This window comes from Sceloporus occidentalis, unplaced genomic scaffold, assembly GCF_023333645.1.
Source record: "Sceloporus occidentalis isolate IW3139 unplaced genomic scaffold, rSceOcc1.0.p SCAF_1, whole genome shotgun sequence".
Taxonomy (NCBI): Eukaryota; Metazoa; Chordata; class Lepidosauria; order Squamata; family Phrynosomatidae; genus Sceloporus; species Sceloporus occidentalis.
Window position 1 is genome coordinate 149,771,718 of NW_028316981.1, and position 27,863 is coordinate 149,799,580.

Sequence of the window (27,863 nt, forward strand, 5' to 3'; positions counted from 1 at the left end):
GGTCCACACTCCCCGCACCGGCGGGGGGTGCGGGGAGTGTGGACCGTACCAAGTGACACCTTAAACGAGGGGGGAGTGATGTCACTGCACTCAGAACCTTCCTCCCCTTCAGGAGTCTCACTACTAACGCGACCGTGATATGCATTCCACCTCCCGCTCACTAGGTGGCGCTGGAGACTGAGAAGCGAGCGACATGATTTCGTTGCTGCGTCGACTGCCCTCAAGTCAGACTGGACTTATGGGGGCCCTATAGATGAGAGGCCTCCGAGTCGCCCTGGCACCAACTCAGGGCTTCCGTTAAGCCGAGTCCGCTACCGAAATGGAAGACATTTTAACTCGACGTGCCGCTCTTTCCCTAAACTCTGTCGCCCTTGTTGCAAGGAGCCCAGGAGGTGGGCGGGGCTCTTCTGGCGCAGGCGCACAAGGCTTTCCTCCTGTCCTCCTCGCGTGGCCTCCTCCAAGATGGCGTCCTTCTGCGAGGAGTTCTCCCTGTGTTCCTTGGCGGCGGCAGCGGGGGGGGCCCTTCCGCAGGCGCCCTTGGGCCTGGAGCCCGACGCCGACCGGGTGCTGCTCACGGAGAGGGGCCGCACGGTGACGCTTTATCAGGTAAGGGGGCCCCGACGGCGGGGCTGCGGAACTCGGGTCCTTTATGGAGCCATGTGTATGTATGTATGTGTATCTATACACACACGCACGCATATACTGTATATATATGAGGGGGCTCCCAGCCTCACAGGGTGCCAGTGGCAAGGCCCTTCCGAAGGAACCTGCCAAGCTGGAACAGATACGAGTCACACTCTCTCAGCCTCCGCGGTAAACTGCTCCTGAAGGAACCTGCCAAGCTGAAATTCCCATATACAAGTCACACTCTCTCAGCCTCAGAGGATGGCAGTTGCAACCCCCCTCTGAAGGAATCTGCCATGCTAAAACTCGCAAATACAACCCCCCATTATAGGTTGGCCTTTGTTGTTGCGTGCCTCCCTCCCTCCCTCCCTCCCTCCCTCCCAACTCACCTTTGACTTATGGCAACCCTTATGGCTGTCATGGGCTTTGCTGGGCAGGTCTCTTCAGAGGACTGGCTGCTACTGCCTGATGCCTTGTCAAGCTACCGGTTCACCTTTTGAAGCGTCAGGTGCCCAGATTGTTTGAAGGGCTGCCTCTACTTGTGTGATCTTGGTTCTGCTTTCAGACCTGTGGGTGGGGGAATAAACCACAGTAGCATTTTCTTACCTATTCCTTGCATACTTTTTTCATTGGTACATTTGGTGGAGAAGAGCCTTAAAGTTACAGTCAGTCTGTATATTAGCACAGATAGGTGCATGCTTTCTTCTAAAAAGTTACACCATTCCTTAATATTGTAGTTAAAATTCTGATGCACGTGATGGAAATGGGTTATCGGTGCTAGAAAAAAAAGAATGAACCCCCTCTTTTGTGCTCTTTAATAAAGTCTGAGGTTTTTGTGAGTATTTGTGAGTTTCAGCTCGCATCAAGCTGCAAAGATAATGAACAACAGATTAAAATCTTCTTTATAAACAGATTAAAACATTACTTAAAGCCAGTTTTACTAAGCCAAACTTGGTTTGAAAACAGATTAAAAGAAACCCTAAAACTAGATTTAAGGACAAAAAGCATGCTGGAAGCAGGGATGGACTTGCTATGGTTCTGTACTCTTGATACAATTATAGCTTGTGTGTTCGGAGTATATGTCAGTATGGTTCCAGGGTTTTTTCCCACTGCATAACATTTACATAGAAGTTATTGTATGGCTTACTGAATCCTTTTATGCTGATATGCTAATATCATAATAACTGATAACTTTTACTTTCTTGAAGGTTTCCGACCAAAAACCTTTGGGTTGCTGGTCAGTCAAACAAGGCCAAACAATTACATGCCCGGCCGTGTGCAATTCTGAAACAGGAGAGTTTGTTATTGTTCATGATGACAAGGTATGGTTTGTTACTGACATGTGTATCTAATTGGGATTATGCAGGGATGTTGTAGGCAATGGTACAGGTTTTCTGAAAATTGCAAATTTGTTATAGTCCTCTTATGGAACTGACTTTTTTTTTAAAAAATTGAAAATATTAAATGTTACTGAATCTTATCAAAAAGATAGCAGTGGGTTTTTGTTCTAGGAAGAGAGTAGTGGGGTCTGTTTTCCCTGAAAAGTGGCATTAGCTAAACATTGATATGTGATTAAGCCATATATTGTTCAACTAAATGATGGTGTGGGTGATGTGAGATTTTGTTCATGTTCTCACAAAGTAAATAACTTGACCATGACCCAAGTAACTAACTCTGAGAAATTAAGGTTGGATTCCTAAATATACCTCAGTTGAAATCAATTTATTGTGTTTATTAATACACTTCAACTGAAAGCAACCATTTGGTATGAGATTGTAATCTTTCCTTTCCTACTGAAGATGAGGGGTTTTTGCACAAAGGTCAGTGCAAGTGGGAAAGTTAAAAAGTAAAATGCAGAGCTACCTTGAGTGTGCTGTATACATGACATATGGATTAGGAGTTTCTATTAACGATGGATATTTAAATTACAGTATATAAAAGTTTGTGCACAACACCTGTTTTGGATATTCATTCTCTCTCTATGCTTAGTCCAGCACTATTCAAAGTGTTGGCTCACAAACTGACGTACCATGGTGAATTTCCAAAACAGAAAGAAACAGTTGTAGACATGAGACACAAATATAGCACTGGTCCATGGCACGTTGAAGGGACAAAACTACTAGTCCCCCACATTTATTATTATTATTATTATTAACCTTTATTTGTAAAGCACTATACATTTACACAGCGCTGTACATACAATCTTTTTAATTGGACGGTTCCCTGCCCTCAGGCTTACAATCTAAACAGACACCACACAAAAGGAGAAGGGAGTCGTGGTGGGGAAGGGGATGAGGTCCAGCAGTTCTTCTCTACCTCCGTGGCCTGGACCAAGGCAGATGGACTGGAGGGAGAGCTTGGCTTCTTAATGGATGGGTAAACTTCTTCCAGGGAGGCCTGTTGGAGTTAGCCTGCCTCTCTAGTAGGATAATACATATAAAATACATAGCAGTACAAGAAATTATTCAGTAAAACAGGCAACAAAGAACATCAAATAGCAAGTGACAATTATGCAATGCCTGGGAACACTTCTCGGAACCAGATGGTCTTCAGAAGCATTTTAGACTATTGTCCCAAATCATCTCTATCTGTCCAGGCTTTGAGAGTAAGATTTAGCAAACACTATTTCCACTTTTTAAAACTAGCTCTTTTTGGTTTTTAGGTTTTACAGATATGGAAGGAGGATGACACTAACTTGGACAAAGTTTTTAAAGCCACAGTAAGTTTAAAATTTGTAAAAAATAAATAACTTTCTGTATTACCTTTAGATGAAGCCAGGTTTTCTGTATTTAATTGCTGGCACTAGTTCTCAGTATTCTTATATCAGTCTTGCAAGAAGGGACTGAGTTTAGACATTCCTTTTTGCAAACAGAATTGCTCCACTCTTTCACAAAAGGGGATTTCATTTAGCAGAGGAAGTGGGCAAAGGAGAAAGAGACGAAGGATTCCCCCCTCCAGGTTTCTCCTTGTGTCCCCTGAAACACAGTTCCAGAATCCTCTGGACCCCTGACAGGGTGAAATTTAGGAAGGTTGAGTAAGCAGTAAAAGCTGTGTTTTCCGGTGGAGCATCCTATGCATGAGAGTTTTGGACCACATCCAGGAATAATGGTCGGGAATTTCAGTTCCTGCTCAGTCAAAAAAATAATTTATTAAAGGCCATCTACAAAGAAAGGTTTCATGCTGTTTAAAAAAACCCTTCTATTTGCTGAAGGAGTCTTTTGTTTCCGATGTTAGTGGTAGTTAGAATTTTAATTTAGATCTTTTTGCCAATCGAGATACAGTAGAGTTCTCAGTGTTACTCTTTTAAGGTTTGAGGAGAAAATGTCACGAGATTTAAGTAAGCCTCGGACTCAAACAAATGAGTGGCTTGGGGCGGCCAAAAGCTGCTCCAAACATGAGCATGCCCTGAGCGGCATGGGACCATGGCGACCAGATGTCGTGATTCACAACGGACCACTGGTAAGGAATGCCTTTTCTGCACTCCTTTCGCAGCTAGGTTAGGGCTGCCTTAGGCGGCCACAGTGCAGTTTTGACCCAATCTGGAGGCGTGTGGTATCTGGACGCCACAGTCCTGGATTGGCCCAAAGGCAAAGCTTTTGGCCCATCTATTTTGGGCCCTGGTTAGCCTAATAGTTGGAACTGAGTTGCAATTTATTCAGGTGCCTCCATCAGTACTCACAGCAATTGCCTTTGTATTACACTGTTTATTACACTGTTTATTAATACATAGTACTTTGTCACCCTCTGTTGCATTTTTTGTATTTGAGAATAAAGTGTACAACTGTTTTTTCAGTTGTCCGCAGATGTATATCGGATACATTCTCTGCCTCATACTGAACCCCTGGTCCTGTTCAAGTGTGGTGCTGTGAAGAGTTTGGATGCTTTGCTAGCTGCACCTCAGCAAGAAATTGAAAATATTGTTTCAGATGAGGTTATTAGGTGAGTGCTGCAGCTTTATAATTCAGAGTTTATTCAGGAGCCATTGTGATACATTGGCGGGTTACACACTGCCATTTAGTATGCGCTCTGCGCGTCCTAAGGTTAGGAAGAGGCATGCTAGGGGTAGGAAGGTTCTCACCTTCCTAACTGCCCCTGTCCCTAGGATGCGCAGAGCGCGTACTAAATGGCAGCGCCCGTCCACATGGGCGCTGCCATATTTACGTCTTGGACGCACAGCATCCAGACGTGGCGCGGCAGAAGTGACATTGCAAGTGCGCGCCTCGCGGTGCCACTTCCGGGGCCCAAAAAGGAGCGCCATTTCGGCGCTCCTTTTTAGCTGCGCTGGGAAGCCTCGCAGTCTGGCCGCTGGGGCTTCTCGCCGTAGCTAATGGAGCCGGCGCCAGACCGCCCGCTTTTGGGCGGTCTGTAACTCGCCATGGTCTCTTCAAATCCCCTCCCTGTCATCTCAGTCTAGTTCCAGAATTATCTGCTGAGAATGGAGGAGTTATTACTGTGGATTCCCTATGACCTTGTATCTTTGTAATGCCATATTCATTTCTTTCATGTTCTTTCAGTGAACACAATCATTTCTTAATTAGACATGACACTTCTAAGGAGTACTGTGGATAAAGATTGTTTGCTTATCAAAGAAAAATGGCACAAAATACAGGACACTTTATTTCATATGTTTGAATTTGTTTCACTTCTACTGATAGTTGTGTCGCAATGGCTAGACATTTAGTACTTCAGATAGTGTATTCAGTGTTTTATTTGCAAAAAGTTTTCAGTCGTGTAGTAATAATCATATAACTTTTTAGATGGAGTAATGCATTCATGGGAGTTGAACAGCCTATTCTTACATTTATTACTGAGCAGGTGAGTGTTAAAATTCTAAAGTAGTCATATTATTAATTAAAGTAGTTATAATATAAATACAGTGTGAGTATATTGAAGAGATGAAGTTGATCTTACAAATACTAATTCACAGATTCAAGTTCTTAATACTTCATGTGTCCATTTACAGATGATACACCATAATTCTAATAGCAGAATATAAGTGTGCTGCGTCTTCTCAAATACTTAATCCTAGTCAGTGGGTAGACACTAATAGCATTTACATAATCCATACTTTATTTCTTATCTCTCTTATCTTTCTGACCATAAGTGCTTCAGTAGATTTCCAAGCTGTTCAGTCAGACTTTTTCTTTTCCTATCATCTTGCTGATTATCTTACTGTATTCTGTTCGCTTTTTCAGTGTGCATGTATTAATATTAAGCCTAGGCCACCCAAATCTAAGTTAATGCCTTCCATCTAACTATGATGCCTTTTAAATGAGACTGGTTGTCTGGGAAATAAAAATTAAAAAAAACATTTTTTTTCTTTAGAATGGAAATTACTTCGTATACATTTATCAGTGTAATAAATGTGTCCTTCAGAAGTTTAAACTTGAACCAGGGAGTGAGTCATCTACCCCACTGAGCTTTGCAGGATATTTGAACAACAAAATTGTTACACTCTTTTGTTTGTGTAAGTATCTAAGTAAATTTAATTGTACAATATGGACTCCCTGCTTTGAAGAAAATTCCTATTAAAAAGCATGTTATCTCTTTTTAAAAAGTCTTTCTATATTAAAATGTGTATAAACAGTGGGGATAGCAGTACTTAGTAGATTCTAACTGTATAATTTCATCTAGCTGTCAGGAAAGCATAAACAAAAATGGCATAATTCAGACCCAGTATCAAAACATGACTCGGGCTCATACACTCTATCTTTCCCTTCCTCCTATTCCCTTCAAATTCAAGAAGAAGTGATATCAGCATTTACACATGCACATACAGATGTGTGTGCATATGCATGTGCCCTAGATTTTACAGTTGAATTGTTGGCCATTCCATCCACACACAGCATTCTGGTTTGTGCTTCAGCTGTGGTTTGGAAGTGTTTGTTCTGCTCTCAGTATGTGTGAACTCATGGTGTATGTCTGCTTCTATAAATCAAGTTCATTCTTGTCACACGAAAGTAAATTGATTTTAGAAAGTTGGAGAACTAGAAACTGAAAGGCAAGCATCATTCTGTGTTTCTTTTAACTTTCCTTAATATAATTTAATTATTAGTTGAGCGTTTTCTTGGAAAATTGAGTGGCTACAGTCTCTACTGTCAATAGAGTTTTTAACTGAGAACAAAAACAGTATGGAAGTCTGTGACCATGCATGATTTAGTCTCAACTTTCTTGGAATCTTGGGTCAGTGATGGTTACTGTGCCTGTGCTAGATGGAGTCTCCAAGCAGTAGATGGGAGGGGGAACGTACCTTGACTTCTCAACAATATCTCTTTGTCTTGTGTCTCAGTTATATTTTTTGGATCCCAACTTATATTTCATGTTCTTGTTAACTACTATGTAGCTTGATTATTTTTTACAGATTCAAATGGCTGTGTGTTTAAAGTTCTTGTGCCACTATCACAAAGTGATTCTGAGGAAGAGCAAGTTCTGTCAAAGTCACTCCTGGTCAGGCTTGTAATATCTGGCAACATTTTAAAAGGAACTTCAATTGTCATTCTTGATAAAGATCATATTGCTGTAGCAGGATACCTGGATGTCCCTGATAGTAATGTTAAAGGTAAGGTAATTCAGCTGTTACAGTAGAATTGCTAGGAGTAACTTGTTGGCTCTAAAGCAGGGGAAAACCCTAGCAGGGTTCTCAGAAAACAAAATAATGTTGATTAAGCATGTAAAATCAGATATTTTACAATATAAAACATTAGCAGCAGAGTACTGTCTTAGGGCTCATAATCTAACAAAGGGATAGAACAGGAAGGCCTAATAAAAGTCAATAACAAAGGATACTGATTTTCCTTGGTACATAGAGTGACCAATTTGGCTTCACTTGGGCTTCACTGTTTACATAAGACTTGTTGAACTGTATTTTGGAAATCAAAATATCAAATGTGAATTAAAGCAGTAATTGCAAGTATTTAAGAGAAAAGCTTTCATATATTCATTACTTTGCAAGTATTTTGTCTAAGTTCTGTAAGTACATTTCTGTGTGACATTTGCAGTTTAAGACTATGCACATTGTATTTGATGTGTTCCCCCCCCCCACTCTCTCTCTCTCTCTCTCTCAGATTATTTTTCCATATGGAATATAACATTCCAAACATTGCAGGCTTCAAAAGAATTGCCACAGGGAACCACTGGACAAGTAAGCTATGTTGTAACAAGTGCAATACTGAGATTTTAAATAATTACCTATTTTTAGTGTACTTTAAAAATATTGGCTATGTTTGCATTTCAAGCTTAGTGTGACACGCATGAGCTTCAATAAATCTTTTTCTTGCACCCATCTTCTTTTCCTGCTATATGACTCAGAATTGAGAAACATTTTCTTTGGCTATTAGCTAATCACAATTGGTTATGTCACTGGGACCTAGAATTGTGGCTCATACTATAAACTGTTTTTAACAAATTAGCTTGATAACTGTTTGAAATTAACCACAGTTATTGTTAAAATTTCGTCGCTACAGACAACACAAATAGCTATAGTTATAGCTATAGTCCAAACTTTTCCTGGTCACTTAAGAGGAAGGATGGGAGAAGGCATAGGTATGAGGCTCACTACTGTTCATACGTGGTTGTGCACATTACACTGAATTATATTTTGCATGTTATGCAAATCTGTCATATTTATGAATCTTGCTAAACTGCTTTGTTAGCCTTTGTTACTGAAGAGCAAGATGTAAAACTTTCAAATAAATAATCCAGTGGTGGGCAGAGTGCAGCTCTAGAGCCATTTTTGTGTCCCCCAGGTCCCCCTGGGAATTAAAAAAATGTGCAAAAGATTTCAATCCCAAAATGCCCACTAATGTCCTCTGAGAGTAGGTAGGGCATTTCCACCATATTTCGAGGCCCTTTGGGCCCTCCAGAAGTCAAACAATTTTGCAGTGTTTTTTTCCCCCCAAAATAAATTGTGCATATCCTCTAACTTTGAGATAGTTATTTATCCACTGCTAGCAGGAGTAAACAGCGATAGTGGAAACTGTTGGAAAAGGATGGGGACATGTTTAGATGGGGAGGAAGACAGACAATTAATCATCCATGCATCTAACATGAACTGGGAAAATGTGTGTCTCTGGGCAGTTCTTTCAAGGAAAAGGAGATTCAAAATATTTAATCAGTCAGTTGTAGGAAGAGTGAAATTACAGATGAGGAAAAGCTTAACTTTCTATAGAAATGAGAAGTCTCAAACGTTTTATAGTAACTTAGAGTCTAATGGTGGCATGAGTCCACTTGATTAAATCACTTTTTGCACACTAACCATGTATTCATTTATTTATTTAGTGCTGGTGTTATGGAGACAAACTCTTTGTAACACATGGTAAGGAGATAAGAGTGATTCTGTATAAGTGTGAAACCTCCTCCTTAGCTGCTGCTGTCGGGAAAATCAAAGATATGCAAACCTCAGGTAGGAACTAAATTACAAAGCTTGATGTTTCCTTCCAAATTGACATCCTTTTGATTTATTCATTTCTGGGAAATAATGTGTAAAACTGGTCCACTTAAACTCAATACATGCAGAGGAGAAGGATTTCTTCACTGCATGTATTACCACTCCCTAGGAATAAAGAACTTTCCTATGGCATGTCTTGTCAGATAAGAGTCAGGTTTTCCGCCGGGGTGCTCTAGTCATCGTCCAGCCAGCTTCATATTTCTAAGTTGGCGATTAGGAGTGGGCTGGAAAGTACACTTGGGAGCGATTGTGTCAATAGCCTTGGTCAGGTCACTATTCCCAGGGTTGACCAAGTGTTGGTCAGGTTACCGTCGTTACCAACCATTAAACCCTGTAGGGCTTTCTAGAATCCTATTGTTTCCATTAGCCTTTGTGGGCGGACCATTCTAATGGGTCCACCATCCCCAACGGGGCAAACAGTGGCCTTCAGTCCCCACCTTGACCAGGAAATGATCCGTCCATGGCAGTGCAGTGATATTAAATACCTCTGCTCTCAGATATTCCTGTTCCGTACTAAAGACCATATTGAGGGTATGACCCGCACAGTGTGTAGGCCCAGAGACTAACTAGGATAGGCCCATGTCTGCCATGGATACCATGAACTCCCAAGCTGCACTTGGTAGTTTTTTCAAACTGGTCTCAAGTGGAATGTTGAAGTCACCCAAGACTAACAGCCTAGGCAACTCCAACACCAGCTCTGAGACCAGCTGTGTCTGTTTTAGGGACAAACAAGTGAGTCCTAGAGCAGATCAAGCCAGAAATCTCTCTGGAAGCCAAGATTACAAAACAGAGGCTGTCGTACTTTGGACACATCATGAGAAGGCATGACTCATTGGAAAAAACAATAATGCTAGGAAAGGTGGAAGTAGAAAGAGAGGAAGGCCACATGCTAGATGGACAGACTTTATTAAGGAGGTCACAGGTATGAGTTTGCAGGAACTAAGCAGAGTAGTGGAGGACAGGGGGTCTTTGAGATGTCTTATCCACAGGATTGTCATAGGTTGAGATTGACTCGAGGGCAGTTAACAAGAAACATATGTTGGATATTTAAAACATCACATTTGATTAATTGTAAATCCAATATATGCACACACAAGTAAAAACTTTCTACAGTACATGATTCATGCTGCCCTCTGATATGATTCTGGAACAAGAAAGGAACACTTTATCAGGGAAAACACAAATACCCTAAAATCAGATCCCATCTGATCATGGAAGCTAAGCAGGGTCAGTCCCAGTTAGTACTTGGTTGGGAGACCGCTAACTTAACACCAGATCTTGTACGCTGTATTTCAGAAGAAGGAACAGACAAAATCACTTCTTGAGTATTCCTTGCCTAAGAAAACCCATGTAATTAATGGAGTCCCCATAAATCAACAGCCGAGTTGAAGATACATACACACAGACATGTACGTGAGACTGTACAATCTACACTCCATGTCCAGATTTACATGATCACAACTCAAAGAAATCACCTTTTTGAAACATACACATATATAGTACTTTATTGCTTCCAAGTGAATATTTTCTTATATTTTTGTTTCCAGGAATGAAGCCTATCTCTGTGAATTGGAATGCACTTCAGGAAGATGATGTGATAGGTGCACAGCCAGAGCAGCCTCCACCTGCTAAGAGACAGGTATGTATGCTTATTTTTTGTTTCTTTTCTTTATTGATCATATAATAAATACATAAAATCTTTTATATAATACATAAATATTACTTGGTTGTGTGATGATAGCAAATTCAAAAACCTTTTCTGAATAGCGGCTAGAGCAAATCCCATATTCAAGAAGCAAACAAATCCCAAAATTATTTCAGTAAGACGTATACACAAAACAAAAATTGATCTAGCACAAGAAGATCTGTCCTAATGTCTTTGGTAACAAACAAATGAATAAATGTAAATACTTAGTTTACCATTGGTAAATTTTTAAAAGCATGCTGGGAACTAAGTTGGTCTCAGTGTAAGCCTTTGTTTTTGTATGAAGTGGGATTGAAATCACCTCATCTATAAACTTTCTTGCACAAACACTGGTAAGATTAGGAACAGAGATGTGTATTTTCATAAATACATGCTGCTTCTGTAATTCCAGCCTCTTTTTTGAATATTAAATTGCAGATGGCATGATACAGTGGCATTCAAACTATAAATTTGTTACATACCCGTATTGGTTTCCAGTTCATTGTTCAAATAAATGTCTGTAAACTGTATGAGTGTGTGTACGCATCTCAAAATTAGTCCAAATGACTGAATTATCTCTGTGTTGTTTTTAAAGAGGAGCAAGATTAAGGAGGAAATGCCACAAGCGGAAGAAAGACGAGTGATTTTTGCTTGTTATTCTTACACCCTTTCTTGTTTCCTATGTTCGGAATGATCCTTCATGCATTCAGAACAGATGTTCTTTCGGGGGCGGGGGGATTGTCCCCTCCAATTTCAACAAGATTCTTATTTTTAATTTCGGTTAAAAATATTTTTAAAGAACTTTTCTTTATATGGGCTGAAATCAGTCTTAAAGCTTGAGCTAAATGCAAATTTTGTTGATAAGCCTAAAAGGTTTATGTTATACAGGTGTGCCTCAGTTAACAAAGTAGAGATGTTCCTGGGCTTCACTTCTTTAACAGAAGCTTTGATACCAAAGATAGAAACAACATGAAAAAAGAATTGGAGTAGGTTCCTGCCTTACAAAAAAGAAAAACAGTTCAAAATGTTTTGGCAAACTTTTTATTCAAAACTGACTTTATGCCTATGTAAAATGAAATAATCAGGACAGATAAGCCTTGCATAAGTAAACAAAAACATTTTAAAATCTTCTCAAGAACAATTGAAAGTTTCTTCCAAAATGATTTCCTTTGGGGCAAAACATACAAGCATATGTTTTTTCGGTTTGCCAGGGAAGCAGGTGAGGCAAGCTAGTGTGCTTTCCCGTTTTATTTCTGTTGTGCTCTCCACATATGCTCAGTAAGGCCTGTTACAGACTGCCAAAATAAAGCTGCTTCGGGTCTCTTTGGAGGTATGCTATTTAAATGATGCATGGGTCCTAAGAGTCCGGAGGTCGCGCCAAAGCCACACTCCATTCCTAAGCACTGGAGTGCTGCTTTGGTGCGGCTTCCGGATTCTTAGGATGCATGCATCATTTAAACAGCATACCTCCAAAGAGACCCGAAGCAGCTTTATTTTGGCAGTCTGTAACAGGCCAAAGTGATTCTAGATACACCTGTATACCTTTTCTGTTATATGTAAGCACACACAGCTGCAACGGTATCACCTAAAGTAGAATCCCATTTTTTTTGTGGGTTTTTTCAGGCTATGTGGCCATGTTCTAGAAGAGTTTGTTCCCAGTGTTTCACCCAGAGAAGTGAAGACAAATAACCACCCAAAGGGAAGGTACACTTGTCCCTCCATATTCACTAGGGATAGAGACACAAGACCCCCGTGAATATGGAAAAACCACAAATAACAAAAATTCTATATTTTTTCCTGAGGGGACACCTCTCTAGGAATCTCTAGGTCCTCCAGTGCAACTCTGTGGTCAACGTCCGACAGACAATGACCATAGAACTGCACTGGAGGAGCTACAAATGCCTAGTAGAGTATTTTCTCTAGGAATCTCTAGGTTGGCCATAGAGTTGCACTGGAGCATCTAGATATTCCTAGAGAGAACATATTAATCAAATCCGCAAATATGGAGGAATGAGTGTATTTTTACCATACGTCAGAGGAATTGCAGACAGAATAGGGAAACTGGTGAGGAAATACAACCTCCAAATGGTTTACAAGCGGACCAAGAAAATCCAGCAAATGCTGCATTCAGCAAAGGACAAAAGAGACCCTCTCACGCCGCAGGAGTTAACTGCGTACCATGCAGCTGCAGACTAGTCTACATAGGGACCACCAAATGCAATGTTCAAACACGAGTCAAAGACAATGAGAGACACTGCAGACTGGGTCAGCCAGAAAAATCAGCAGTAACAGAACATGTTATAAACCATCCTGGGTACAAAATGCTGTTTGAAAACACTGAAATTCTATACCATGCTAACATCTATCAGGTCAGAAAGCACAGGGAAGCCATTGAAATCCACAAACACCTGGACAACTTCAACAGGAAAGAAGAAACCCTTCAAGTAAACAAAGGCGTGTTACAGACGCGCCTAAAAGTACATGCTCAGCATGTACTGGGGTTAGAAAGGGGTGTCCCTTCCGGATGCCCCCAACCCTAGTACGTGCTCAGCACATACAAAATGGCGGCTCCCGTTCTACACGGGGGCCGCCGGGACAACGTCACCGCCGCGCTGCCTCCAAATGAGGCGGTGCGGTGGTGATGTCAGCACACCGCACGAGGGCGCCTAGAGCACCCTTTCTGCAGCGCGAGAAGGAGCTCCGAAACGGAGCTCCTTCTGGGGTTTGCGTCACTGGGCGCAGCCTTTACATGGCTGCGCCAGCGACACAGAGGAGAAAGGGGCCAAGTGGCCCCTTTCTCCTCCTCCCCACCGCCATCGGGTGTCCTCGGGGCTTGAAGCCCCGATGACACCCCTTTCCAGGCCGCGGAGAAGCGGCCTTTTGCAGCTTCCCCACGGCCTGGAAAGCGGCGGGTCGGGGCCTCGGAGGCTGCCATTGTGGCAGCTGAGGCCCCGATACAGCGGGGAAAGGGCCGGATACAGGCCGCCCCAAAGGGGCGGTCTGTAACGCACCAAGGTTTGTCTATCAGTCCTGAAAAACACTAAAATCAAGGCCCAGCAAATGCAAATGAAAACCACCCAGGTTACCCAGCCGACAGTGGATCTCTAATTAAACAGACACAAATCCTCTTTGCATATCCTCCCACTCTGAGGCCTTGCCATTCAGCAACAGAACAATACACAGATTAACGTGGAACATGGAAATCACTCCTCCCAACTCAGGGTCACAAAGTGTGTGTGTGTGTACGTGTACACACACACCCCACTTACTTCCATGCCAGTATTCTCTGAAGATGCCAGCCACAGATGCTGGCGAAACATCAAGAACAAACTCTTCTAGAACTTGGCCACATAGCCTGAAAAACCCACAGAAAACTATGGATGCCGGCCATGAAAGCCTTTGACTTCACATTAGAATCCCATTCTTTCCCATATGAAGCTCTAGTGCACCATTTTACTGCAGCTCAACATGAAATTTTGGCTTTTTACATTCCTCCTTCACCATCCTCTCTGTGCCAATGCTGCAAAAATAAAATAAAAAACTTCTAGCCATACAGAAAACAAGTAAATTGGGCGCAGAGCTGGGCTCTCAATAGTAAGACTGTAAAAAGGAGCTGCTTTGTTAAGGAGCCTTGTTAACTGAGGTATGCCAGTACTAAAATCCCTATAATGAAACATGAAAATTTTCTCTGTTACTGTGCATCTGAATAGACCAAAGCTGATTAATGCATCTTCCTTGTCTTGTACATCATGCAAAAAGCAGAATAGTGAACTGAATGCAGCTTTCAATTGAACTGCATCTTACTACAACATTTCTAAAATTTTAATGTAGAGCATGGGTATCCCAAGATACCACTTACTACTGGAAACCTGGCAATTGCATTTTTAAACCTTCATAGGCATAAATCCAATTGCTAGTGTCAACTAGAGCAAAAACATTGAATTAATTGCTGAATGGTAAGTTGTTACTTAAGTAAATGGCATTACCAACTCAATGTGTTTACTCTAATTTAAACTAGCAAGTGGATTCAAGCCAATGAATTTTAAGTACTGTTATCAATGACTCTTTCTTTGTATGTTAACTTTTACAGTTGAGGTCTAGAAAGAGCACTCAGCTGGAGACCCTCACAGCTGAACAACTTCTTTTAATTATCAAGGTAAATATATTTTGAAAATCTTAGTAAAAACAAGGGGGGTGATTATAGTTAATTTGAGTCACAGTGTTTTCTTTGTGTTAATGCATCTTTCTGCATGAACCAAATGAAATGAGATATTGGGTAGTATGAATGATTAATGCACAATTATTAAAAAAATTGTGGCTGTTGTGTTGTTGTTTTTTTATTTCCTTTTTTAAAAGCAGCAGAAAAGAGGGAGAGAGAGAGTCAGAAACTTAAGTATACAACAACCAGTTTTATTATCCAATTTGTACTGACTGAATTGATTAGAACAGTTGGACGTCTATGAAGAGACCAGAAGGAAGGAATCAACAATAATAGACTCCTTCCCCATTCTCCCAAATGGATTCCTACAATAGACTGGAAGTTTTTTGTGGGTGGAAGGAACCTGGATACACACTCTGAATCTGACCCATATCCTTATTTCAAGATGAAAACCACTTGCAAGTTACGTTTCAGCAGTGCAGGCAGCAGTAACACACAGGAAATGGAAATTTGTCTCCTGTCATCACCAGAACAAATTCAGTGTCTTGGAAATGTTAGAAATAGACTTAAAAATTAAGCCAACATGGAACAAGGGCCAATTAGCAATCAAGGGAATGGGAAAACAGAAAGAAGATGGTAGAAATGATAGCTTTGTCATTAATCATTTTAAATAGCATTTGTATTCTAATTTCTAACTTGATTTAAATTTCATAATGTGGCATTTTTAAAGGACTATTTAACGAAATTTTAGCTTTTCAAACAATTTTTAGTGTAGTTTTGAATGAACAACTTTTTTTCATTCTTTAGAGAGCACTTAGAGTTTTCATCTTGAAATAATTTGAAAGAAATGAATTACTGTTCGTGGTTTAGTTTTAGTAAGTTAGCAAAAATTTTATTTAATTTAACATATGAATTGTAAATTTTGAATAGTGGTCAATGAAATTAAGATTCAGGGAAGGTCAGGGAATTGGATAATAAAATTAAGGTATACAGTTAAAGTGTACAAATACAACCCTTAGTGTGTTTAAATATTCCTCCATCTACAGTCAGCTACCTGTTATTATGATGCTATGATTCAGATGTAGAAAATTTGGGGAGAGGAGAAACTTGTACAGCATATTTCAATGTTTACATCTGTAGTCCACTGGCCATTTAAATTAAAATATAGTATGTGAAATCTAAGGCAACATTGCAAAACAAACATGCCTGGGATCCTGATAATGCTGAATGGAAGGAAGCTCAAGTAAGGACTATTTTTTCTTCTTGCCACAACACAGTCAACTTCAGATAAAGAAGCCTGTTAGTAAAGCTGTGGCATTTGATTGGTTGGATTAAATGGTTTTTAAATTGCTCCGGGGGGGGGGGGGGGAGGCAACCCTCAGATACCATCTGAGAAGAGTCAAGAGGAAATGCCTTTTCTAAGATGGTGGCAGCTGTGGAAAACATTTATGTATTCAAGTTGCCTGTTGACTTATAGTGACCCCATAAATTTCATGAGGTTTTCTTAGGCAAGGAAGGCTCAGAGGTGGTTTTGCCAGTTCCTTCCTTTGAGATACACACCACAGCACCTGGCATTCAGTGGCAGTGTACTATGCAAGTAGATATGACCTTGCTTAGCTTCCAAGATCAGACAGGATCTGGTGCTATTAGAGATGTCTGAAAAAAGTGTACATCTCATGTATTAACACTTCTGTGACATCTAAGCCAGTTTAGTAATTTCAGTGAATTCTTAGTAATATTGACCATGTAAATAAAACTAAATATGAAATTACTGAATAATATATTCTTCTTCAGGATTCCTCTGAGAATATAGTAGAAGATAAGGTGATGGCATTTTTATCCAGTACTCAGACACCCGAATTTCAAGCATCAATTGGATACATAGTATCTGCTCTTGTAAACAGATGTAAAGCAGACTCATCGTTTTTTCCTCATGAGTGCCTGGTGCAACTGGTCCAAACACAAGGCCTTTCCTACAGGTGACAAATGTCTAATCTTTTCTAATAAAGAATAAAGAAATTGTGGAAATGGTTGGAAGTAGTGGCTATCAGAAATTAGTTTCTTTCTCAATCTGTGGTGCTCCTAGTAATTTCTGTAAGATTTTTGTGAAAAGAGGTAGTTGATATTTAGAGAATAATTTACATCTATACAGGGATTAACTGCTAATCTTGCATCCTAGTTTGTGCCCTGACTTAATGGCAGTTGCCTTGGAGAAAACAGATGTACACTTGTTACAGCTGTGCCTGCAGCAGTTTCCTGACATCCCTGAAGCAGTTATTTGTGCTTGTCTGAGGACTTTCCTGAGGTGAGAATAAAGCAGTTCTACCTACAAATTTAATTACCAGTTATTATTTCAAGAATTTTCTCTGAACTATTACTAAAATATTTTTGAAAATAGTTTGTCTAATGAAAAGTCTTGAAAGTTATCACTTTGTACTGAATCTGGATGACTACTTTGGAAAGTAATAGAACTACCATATACTTTTTGCCTTACATATTTTCTTGTATGTATGAGTGCTGTTCATAATTGACACTATTCTAGCTAACAGACTGTATCTCCATTTCAGGGACCACATCATTCACCAAACTTATCTTTTGTCTATATAATAATTTACACTTCTCCAATGATTTCTCATTTTACTATGTACAAGCTACAGATAATTCTTAAGAGTAAATGAGGCTAAATTTGTGAAATCAGGAAGAGTAAATTAACTATTAATTGTAAGGTGACTTTTAGCATAATGCTCAGCCACTTCTAGAATGCTACCTTGCCTTGCTCTTCATGAGAAGTTTATCAACACATGTTAAATAGTAAGACCTTTTTGGTACATGCAAAGGAAGCCATGTTCTTCTGTCTGTCTTGACTTAAAGCAATCTTTCTAATTATACAGTACTTAAGTTTCCAACTTCAGGATTAATTTTTAAACTGTCATGTAAATAAAGGCTGTTACCTTTTCCCCCCTAGCATTGGTGATGACCGCCTTGAAGCAACAAATGTCAACCTAGATTCTTTAGCATGTTGTGTTCGTAATGTACGCAACAATAAACTGGAAAAACAATCTAAAGTTATGCAGAATGGCTTCAGTTCTGAGCCCCTGGAAGAAGACGGCTGTGAGGCACAGTTGTTAACACAGAAATCCTGTGAAACAGAAAAAAAGGAAATGTGCCCTGTGGGACCGAGAAAAGCAGCTTTACTGTATCCTTTGTCAGGCAAAGAAAAAAAGGGGGAAACATTGCTGATTCAAATTACAAAAAGAAAAGTAAACCAGGGCTGCATCCACATTGCAGAAATAAGCCAGTTTGACACCACTTTGACTGTCACTGACTCAATGCTGTGGACCTCTGGGATTTGTAGTTTTTTGAGACACTTAACCTTCTCTGTCAGAGAGCTCTTGTGTCACAACAAACTACAAATCCTAGGATTCCATAGCATTCAGCCATGGCAATTAAAGTGGTGTCAAACTGCATTATTTCTGCAGTGGGGATGTAGCCAAGGATTTTTTTTTCTGCACATATTGAGTGAGTTGTCCTTGAATCTCTTCAATATTCTGAGTGAAAAGGGCAGCTATCAAATTCTCTGCAACCTATATCTGTAGTGCTACATACCCCTGTGATTTATCAGTATCAGTTTGACATGAGACTGAAGCAAGTTTTTCTGCAATGGATATTCTGCAGTTATGAAAGTGCCCTACCCACTTTGGCAATTAATTAGTATCCCTAATTCTATACAGCATGGAACATTAGTACCATATATACTCATCTATAAGTTGAAAATTTTATGCCAAAAACCTGACCCCAGAATTCTGGGTCGGCTTATAAAAGGGTCAAAACGATAATAATGTTGAGAAAGTTCTACCCAACACACCATTCCCCTTACCACCACAGCTGCTGCTCAGCCAAGAAGAGTTTGTGAGTTCCTCCTTTCCCAGGGAAGAGGTTAACAGCCCCGATTGCTTTTGCAAGGCACTCGTGTGTGTGGTGTCTCCCTCTTTTCCAGAGAGGGAAAGAGTGCCCATTGCTTTTTGCAAGGCGTGTGTGTGTGTCTCCCTTTTTCCCAGGGAGGACGGAAAGAGCCCCAATTGCTTTTGCAAAGTGCTCATGTGTGTGTGTTGTCTCCCTCTTTCCCAGAGAGGGAAAGAGTCCCCCTTGCTTTTTGCAAGGGGTGTGTGTGTGTACGTGTGTGTCCTTTTTTCCCAGGGAGAAGGGAAAGAGCCCCAATTGCTTTTGCAAGGCGCTCATGTGTGTGTGTTGTCTCCCTTTTTCCCAGGGAGGAGGGAAAGCGCCCCAATTGCTTTTTGCAAGGAGAAAGTGCATCTGTATGTCTTCCTCTTTAACTCCTTTCCCAGGGAGCAGGGAAAGAGCCCAGATTGCTTTTTTCCTCCTCCTCCCTGCAAAAGGAGAAAGAGGGAGACATGTGTGCCTTGCAAAAAGCAATCAGGGTTCATTCCCTGCTCCCTGGTAAAGAGGAAGGCATACACACATGCACATGCCCCACAAAAAGCAATTGGGGCTGTTCCCCTGTCCCCTGGAAAAGGACAGAAAGAGCTCTGATTGCTTTTTTTTTAACCAGGAGAGAGAGTGTGTGTGTGTATGTCTCCCTCTTTTCCAGGGAGGAGGGAAACTGCCTTGATAGTATTTTGCAAGGAGAGCATGCGTGCATGTGGGGGGCTTTGTCATTTACATCTTTTGTTACATGCCCGTAAATTGTACCCTCGACTTATCCACGGGTCATATCAAAATCCAAAATTTTGTCCCCAAAACCTGCCCTCGACTTATACATGGGGTTGACTTGTACATGAGTATATACAGTAGTTTTTGAACAATTCTAATACTACTCCTTAATATAAGATGGTAAGCTTACCTCTAGAACATGTGTAGGACCATCTAGATGCTCGGACTCTTAACTCTCATCAATTGCTGGCATGGGGAGTAGTCAGGCATGATGGGAGTTGTAGCCCAAGAACATCTAGGATTGCACACCTCTTTCATGGAAAGGAATGTTATGCTGCAGAAGTGTCATCAGGAAAATATTCCTCTTTCCGTGTATCTTGTACCTTCTGTTCTTCAGATTCAGAAAGCAATTCATAGACTTTTGTATTCTCAAGACAGTGGAGAAAGATCCATCCATTAAACAGTGGTTAATTCATTTCACCACGCAGGCTAGGCAAGATACCATGGCATGTTACAGACGGCCCAGAAGGGGCAGTCTCACGCCGCCACCGGTTGCAGCGTCCGGGAACCGCAGCAGCCAAACAGCATGGTTCCCCGACGCTGCAAAGAAGGAGCACGATTTTCACACTCCTTCCTGCGGCCCGGAAGAGACGCTGCAAGTGCCGACGCGCGCACTCGTGGCGTCACTTCTGCTGTGCGACGTGTATGCGGCGCTGCCATTTTGACATAGTCATTACGCTTGGGGGCAAGGCGGGTCAGGAAGCACCGCCCCTCGCGCACGATGACGGCGCCTCATGGGCCCGTCTGTAACGCGCCCATGTTACTGAAAAGGACCTGTCAGTCCTGAACTCCTCCTGCTTCTGTTGTTCTTCTTGCCCTGCCCAAGAAAGGTCGTCTGCCTGTCTCTTCTGTTTTCTCTGGCCTTTTTTTCTTAAATTTAAATCTCCGGGGCCCCCCTTCTTTATTTTCAATCCTATACTTAACAAAAAAAAACAAACCCTCAGCTTTTGCCTCAAATGCACCCTTAGGATGAGAAAAGCTGAAGCCAAATCCACTAGACCTAGCTCCACTTCTTGAAGCTCTCTCCTCCAGGATCCACAAAGATGCACAACATGCAACAGCTTCTCCCATAGCAGTGGCTGCCTCCTCTCGAGCTTCCTTATGCTAACAAAGCTGTTGAATCTGTTTGTATTGAATGAATCCTCCTTGTGTTTCTAACCTTACAACAGCTGGGGCACTGTAGTCAGTTTCTATTCAGCAACAATTAGAAATGGAGGATTTTATCTTCCAAGGAGGCTTTTGATGATGAATATTCAGAGGGGGCTATGGAAGAGGAGATGGGAGCCAACCCTGACAGGGCTGCTTCCTCTCCAACTTGATTAATATGTGTCTTCTCTGGCTGGATGTTTATAAATGTATATCAAGGATTAGCATGTTCCCCAGGACTTGTATCATACAGAACTTTGGAACCATGTTCCTTGAAATACTATTACTCAATGTCAAAAGTCTGACAACCTGGAAAAATCAAACAGAGTTGGGTCTTGTGTTCTAGATAAGGAATTTAATTCACAGAGTGTTCCTGGTGAAGGCAGGGCATTATGTGATTTTCTTGTTTTTTTAATGGATATCTTCTCCTTCCTTGTGCTCCTGAAAAAGCTGCTCAGGAAGGTTGGAGAACTCCAGAAATGTGTGGCATGCGGGTTGTTAGGGTACAGGAGAATCTGAAAATCACACACCCAGCAGCTAGATTTTGTTCCTCTGTAATCAGGAGTCCTCTTTAAGAAATAGAAAATCAGCATCTAGACTGTTATGTTAATGCTTTTAAAATGCTTTAATTTTACAGATGTTGCTTTTGGAGAACATTTTGAAGTAGAATAGAATGTAGCTCTTAACATACATTGATCCTTGACAATAAGGCCTGAACGTTTTGCAGAAATACTATTCTTTGTTCAGCATATAGTGAAACATTTCTTTTGCCTCATTTGAAAGATCTCTCTGCCGAACAAGTCATTGTAAGTATTGATGTTTTTCTGTAGAACTTAGCAGCTCTTTCTGAGTACTATGACTTGAATCTTTTACTTGGTGCAGGTGTCACTTGAACATATCGGGGCTTTTAAAACATTAAGTTACAGGAAGTCTTATGAATGTATTTAAGCAGAAAAGTTGTATGGTGGCCTTTATAGGGTGTGTTCATGTTAAATAGCTAAATATGTATTATATATTACTGTGAAAAGAAAGCACAGAAGTTATCCAGTGAACAATATTTCATCTCTCACTGGTTTCTGTAAAGTCTGTGGTCTCTGACGGTGATATTTTTTTTTTAAGTCTTCCAATATGAAGTCAGTTTTAGCCTGTGTTTATAAGAAAATTAGACAAATGAAGTTCCCCTGTATTGCTCTTATAATTACTTATAATATAATTACTGTATGACCTTGAGCTTGTTAGAATGAGGAACCTCAGAAGTTTTACTTCTGTGCACAGTGCTACAGACCAAATGTAGATTTGTTGATCTCTGAATCTAAAATCAGTGATGCAAGACAAGTTTAGATTATTTTAACTATTTTGAATTTTATGGTAATGTTTGTTTGTTTGTTTTATCTGTGAGTAGCCTTGAGTGCCTCCTGGGAGGAAGGCAGCATACAAATGCAATAAAATAAATTAACAAATTTCTAAATGTTAGAATTGAATTTAAGAAATAAGAGGCAAGTAATCCTAACTAACTGGATATTTGTTTGCAGATATAAATATATTTCAAAAGAATCAGCATATTTTTGAACATCTCATTTTAAAGTACTGACCCGATTCTTTCTTCCTAGTTGTTTCTCCAGTATTTGCAGTACCTGTATATTAAATGCAGTGTTGAGGCTACTACAGACTTCTCTGGCATATTTTCTGTGACCATAAACCAGGTAAAAGGGAACACTGAAATTATTTGTTTGTTCTTGGATGTGCCTGTGGGGATCTGCTTCTCATTCTCATTGAAAAGAACTGATCAGAAGCGACAACTGTCAGAGATTGGAGGGCAAAGTCTCCAACCTTCAGATTTTTAGAAGAAAAAAATCTCAAAATAACACCATGCCCTCTATGAAGTGTGTGGGGAGGGGGCAATTTTGGCATGTTCCCCCATCCTACCTGTTTTAGGCTTGGGGAAGACTTTTTTTAAAACCAGGAGATAAGATGATGAATAGTTTTTTGTGGGTTTTTTGGGCTATGAGGCTATGTTCTAGAAGAGTTTATTCTTGACGTTTTTCCAGCAGCTGTGGCTGGCATCAGATGCCAGCCACAATTGCTGGCAAAACATCAGGAATTACAAGTTACAAACGGGCCTTAAAGTACGCAACAAGCGCGTACTAGGGTTAGGAAGGGGCAGTGCTTCTGCATCCCCCTAACCCTAGTATGCGCTCTGCACGTAGAAAATGGCGGCGGCCGTTCCACACGGCCGCCGCCATCACGACCGCGCCGCCTCCAAACAAGGCGTTGTTTGCGTCGCTGGGCGCAGCCTTTACATGGCTGCGCCCAGCGACGCAGAGGAGAAAGGGGCCAAGTGGCCCCTTTCTCCTCCTCCCCGCCGCCATCGGGTGTCCTCGGGTCTTGAAGCCCCAAGGACACCCCTTTCCAGGCCACGGGGAAGCAGCTTTTTGCCGCTTCCTCATGGCCTGGAAAGCGGCGGATCGGGGCCTCGGAGGCTGCCGTTGTGGCAGCTGAGGCCCCGATACACCGGGGAAAGCAGTGCCTACAGGCCGCCTCAAAGGGGCGGTCTGTAACACGCCTGAGTAAAAGAAGTTGGTAGTATGACTTAAGTCTGCTTTATCTGATTGTCAAATATGTTACACATTTTTCTAACAATATGTTCAGTGGATAATGTATGTTCTTCGTTGTTTCTGTGACTTATACAGATGGGTCTTTTGCTTGCACAGATCCATCTACAGAATGTTCTAGAGCTGAGTAGCTTTTAATGGTAACCCCTTCCTTTTGGGGGAAAAACATAAATAGCACCAAGAACTGCTCCCCTCAGTTTCTTGGTTTTTATTTGATACACACACACACACCTCTTTTTTCTTAGCAGTAGACACACACCCCATTCCCTCCCTGCCAACTTCATTGGTGGTTCAGGTTTTTATTATATGGCCTCATTCAAAAACTGCACCACTTTTGCACTCACTCTGAGTGACTATTTTGTCTACGGGAAGCTCATAGTGTTAATGCATGTTTCATTTGCAAGAGCTGAACCAACCAAGCTCTCAGAAGCAGACTAACCTGATCATGTGCATAGTTGTGGAAGCAGTCCCTTAAGGCTACCAACATTATATACTGATTTATAATGTTTTAGAATATTATCAGCATCAGTTTCAAGTCTAAATTTATAAGGTTGGAATACTAAACACATTTTCAGCAAATTTTGTAATCATTGGGATGGACTTAGGTTTAGAAATACAGAACACTGTGATGTCACATTGTTGAGTTTCACTGAATGTAAGCAGCACTGGCTTCATTTTCAGATCATGGACTGGATATACCTTCTTCTGGATGCTCACTTTACAGTTGTTGTAATGTTGCCAGAAACAAGAAGACTGCTGTCTACATTACATACATTTGTAAGAGCCCAAGTAAGTTGACTTACTCTTGATATTGCAGCTGTGTCAGAGATGGGGAAACTGCAGGCTATGGGGCTGCATACGGCCTCCCAGAGATATCTCTCCTGAGCCTAAAATAGCCTAGAGGGTGGTAAAAACATAGTAAAGGAGCCCTGGTTAAATGCCAGTACTGCACCTGCAAGGTTGTAAGTTCGATACCAGGCAGGGCTCCAAGGTCCACTCAGCCTTCCATCCTTTCGTAAGTTGGTAAAATGAGTACCCAGCTTGTTGGGAGCAGCTGGCTTACAGATTGTAAATCACTTAGAGAATGGTCAGCTCACTGATACATGGTATAGAAATGTACGTGCTACTGCTATTATATGCCCCCTGGAGGGCGAACAATTGGTTTTTGGGGGGTGTGACCCTCCATTGTCTCCTGAGTGGCTAATGCAGAACCCTAGCTGTCTTCCACAGTTGCCCTCCCCTGAGCTATATGCACAGATTTATCATTGCCATTTTAGATGATCCTATCAAATCTGCCTTTTTCCAGCTATAGAGAGAAACCATCATGTAATGGATTAGTTCCCTTTCTTTGCTCCTAAAGGCAAAAACTGGAGTTCAAGGGAGCTGCCACTAGAGGGAGAAACTGCCTTTCATCCCCAGTCTAGTTTCTGCCACTTCTCCATTTATGCTTTTCTTTCTGCATCTCCTCACGCTGAATATTTCCCTTTTAAAAAGTTTCTTGTTTAACACCTTCTGACACCTTAGTTTTTCTCCATCTTAACGACAGCAACATCCCTTCACCTTAACAACAAACCCTTTCTGTTTCTATCATTTCCCCCCACTTCATTCTCCCCTCAAGCCAACATGAGCCAGGACTAGTAAACAAGGGATAAACAAAAAATGTTGGATGTAAGCTGCAGGGACGAGAGCCCAGGCATGTCCAAAGAACCCCTTTCTACTGGAATGCAATGGGGGTGAGCGGTGGTAGAACCGACAGGAACCAGAACAAGGCTCAAAAAGAGCAGTTGGAGAACCTTCTGTTCTGGACTATAGTGCACTCCACCACAAACATTGGTCCTGGCATAGGGATCAGGCATGGAAACAGAGACGGGGATTAGTAACATATCAGACCCCCCCCCCCCCCAAGCTGATATAGGACTGAGGTCGCCAATTAGATCCAATCCCTAGTTTGTAGCAGGGCAACAGCCACTACAAGAGAGTTCCTGATCTCTCAAGCTGTGCTTGAAGGCAAGGGCCGCTACTTAAGGGGTGCTGGCAGTCCTCATCATGCCTTCATCATCTCCCTCATCAACTGATTATCAGGCAGAGTGGCATTAACACCCAGAGGTGTTCCAACTAATAACACACAAATTTGGGATGCTCCAGGTAGATCTCTCTGCCTCACCAATAACAATCCAGTCCTGAGGTAGTTCTCCAGGTACGTGACCCGGGAAATGGAGGATATGGACACTCTGAACCCAAGGTGGCCCAAGGATCTCCTGTATAGGTCCTCACTGATGATGACCATGGTCACAAAATGCTTAAGAAAGTTTTAAAAAGGCAGACATAATACTGGTGCCAGTGCACTGGGCAAGAATTTGGATCTCAGAAATATTGGCAATGTACCAGAATCATTTCAGATTACCACTGCGATAAGACCTGCTTCTCAGGGACAGGTATATCATCCCAATCCAGGATGGCTCAGCCTCCACACATGAGTGCAAATGTTTATTAGAAAAGAACTAGAAGGTTGCAGAAATGATAATTAATTCAAGATGTCAGTCAACAAGTGAAATATATACAAATACACGTGCTGCACGTGTTGTAAGAAGAAAGGTCTAGATTCTCATTCTGTTTCAGTAAACACACTCGCTCTCTTTCTACAACATGGCCTGGATAAGGGCCTAAGACCAAACACACTAAAATAACAAGTTGCAGCAATAGCTTCGGCACTACCTCTCCAGCAATTCATCAAGCTCTCTAACTGTACTCACCTCAAACAATTTGTTTCCCCAACTGGGATCTGCACACAGTACTACTGGCCCTCACTAAGCCATCATTTGAACCATTAAAAAATGTGGACAACAAATTTGTCACATCAGAAATACATCTATTATGTCAGCCAGAAGACTTTCAGAATCGGAAGATTTCTCAATTCAGAAAGAACTGTGTATATTCAAACAAATCTTGGATCCAGTATTCACACCTAAAGTAAATACTGTGTTCCATAGAGCCTACGAAAATGTTCTCAATCTTTCTGTCCTAATCCACAGGGCACAGAAAAAATGTGGCATATGCTTGACATACTTTGGGCCGTTAAAATATACATCAATCCCACCTGAGGTTGCCACACTTTGGATTGTCTATTCATGTCTTTCCACTCCTGATCTGTGGGCAAGAAAATATCATCCAGAACTCTCATCAAGATGGATCAGGGCATTCATTACCATGTGTTACAACAAGGCTGGAGGTGCACTGCCAGGAATGATGGACTCTAACTCCACATGTATTGCTGCTACCTCAGATGTCCTAGTAACCACGCTCCCATTCAGACATGTAGAGCAGCCACTTGATCCTCACCATCTGCATTTGTCTGCCACTACCATCTGAATGTCTTAGAATCTGTTGAAGCATCATTCCATATACGTGTTCTGCAATCTATAGTTCAGGCACAGTAATGTCCCTCAGTTCACCCACCCATCAGTTGGGGAACTTTGATATGTCCCATTACAGGATAGTTGCCCTACATCACTGGCTTACCTTGGAAGATGTTCGTTTTCGGCTATGGAAATGGAAACATCCTACCCACACAGAACTGAGGGAGAGTTCTCTCAGATGAGTCTAGGCACTCATCCCTCCACATTCGCTGGGGTTAGGGGCACAGGGCCCCTGTGAATGTAGAAAAACTGCTAACAGCAAAAAACACTGTTTTTACCTGAGATAACACCTCTCTAAGAATCTAGGTCCTCCAGTGCAGCTCTGTGGGTCAACATCTGCTGGACATTGACCATAGAATTGTGCTGAAGGAGCTACAAATGCCTAGTGGAGTGTTCTCTCTAGGACTCTCTTAAGTCCTTGAGTGCAATTTTTGGTTAAAGTTGATCATAGAGTTGCACTGGAGGACCTCAATATTCTTAGAGAGAACATATTAATAAAATTGTGAATAATAAAAGCCCCAGAAGTCAAGGCTGTAAATGTGAAGGGATGAGTGTATATTACATTAGGGCTATAACTTCTTTCTCTGTCTGGTTAGCCCTTGTTTATAGTTGTCTGTTAATCTCCACTATGCTGTTACTTTCTCTACTATTCTTGGTTGTAATCTGGACTGGGGATGAAGGGGGGTTGTTCCCTTGAACTTCAGTTCCTGCCTATCAGAGCAACAAAAGGAACCAACCCATTACAGGATGTCTCTGCCTCCATTGCCAAAGGTAAGCCAGTGTTCCTTTCTCCTACAAACAAATTTGGGTTTTCCTTGGCTACTGTGTACTGTCCCTTTCTCTGTTCTGGTGGAAGCCAATTACTTTTTTCATAGGTTTTGCCATTACTTGCAGCCCAACTATTAACTTTTATTTTTCTTCTCAGGCACGTTTTTACTCTGATCTGAACAAGATTGAAGGAAGCCTGAAAGAGTTACAGAGGATACATCGACCGAAAGATGTTGGCTTATATTCTATTGAAGTTATAAAACTTATTTGAAATTGA

At 41.3% G+C, this 27,863-nt stretch overlaps 1 protein-coding gene across 2 annotated transcripts; it reads left to right on the forward strand.

Annotated features, from left to right (window-relative positions):
• Positions 1–239: 239 nt before the first annotated feature.
• NOL11 (nucleolar protein 11) lies at positions 240–27,863 on the forward strand. Of its 2 annotated transcripts, XM_089540950.1 has the most exons (18): positions 248–606; positions 1,833–1,946; positions 3,287–3,343; positions 4,418–4,563; positions 5,382–5,439; positions 5,950–6,091; positions 6,986–7,183; positions 7,689–7,765; positions 8,902–9,025; positions 10,618–10,709; positions 14,845–14,910; positions 16,708–16,892; positions 17,093–17,218; positions 17,879–18,109; positions 21,518–21,596; positions 22,401–22,493; positions 24,084–24,191; positions 27,744–27,863. In XM_089540950.1, exons 1-18 carry the CDS (start codon positions 463–465, stop codon positions 27,855–27,857), a joined length of 2,154 nt encoding a protein of 717 aa, XP_089397076.1. In that variant the 5' UTR covers positions 248–462; the 3' UTR covers positions 27,858–27,863. The 2 variants fall into 2 exon arrangements, with proteins under 2 accessions (XP_089397068.1, XP_089397076.1); XM_089540942.1 differs by lacking the exons at positions 21,518–21,596; positions 22,401–22,493; positions 24,084–24,191; positions 27,744–27,863 and having other exon boundaries at positions 240–606; positions 17,879–19,144.

Excerpts from the sequence above, each read along its gene's own strand:
- NOL11 (XM_089540942.1), top strand. The coding sequence starts at position 463 with ATGGCGTCCTTCTGCGAGGAGTTCTCCCTGTGTTCCTTGGCGGCGGCA. Across the intron at positions 3,344-4,417 it reads ACAAAGTTTTTAAAGCCACA|TTGTCCGCAGATGTATATCG; the intron begins GTAAGTTTAAAA and ends CTGTTTTTTCAG. Across the intron at positions 17,219-17,878 it reads TGTCTGAGGACTTTCCTGAG|CATTGGTGATGACCGCCTTG; the intron begins GTGAGAATAAAG and ends TTTCCCCCCTAG.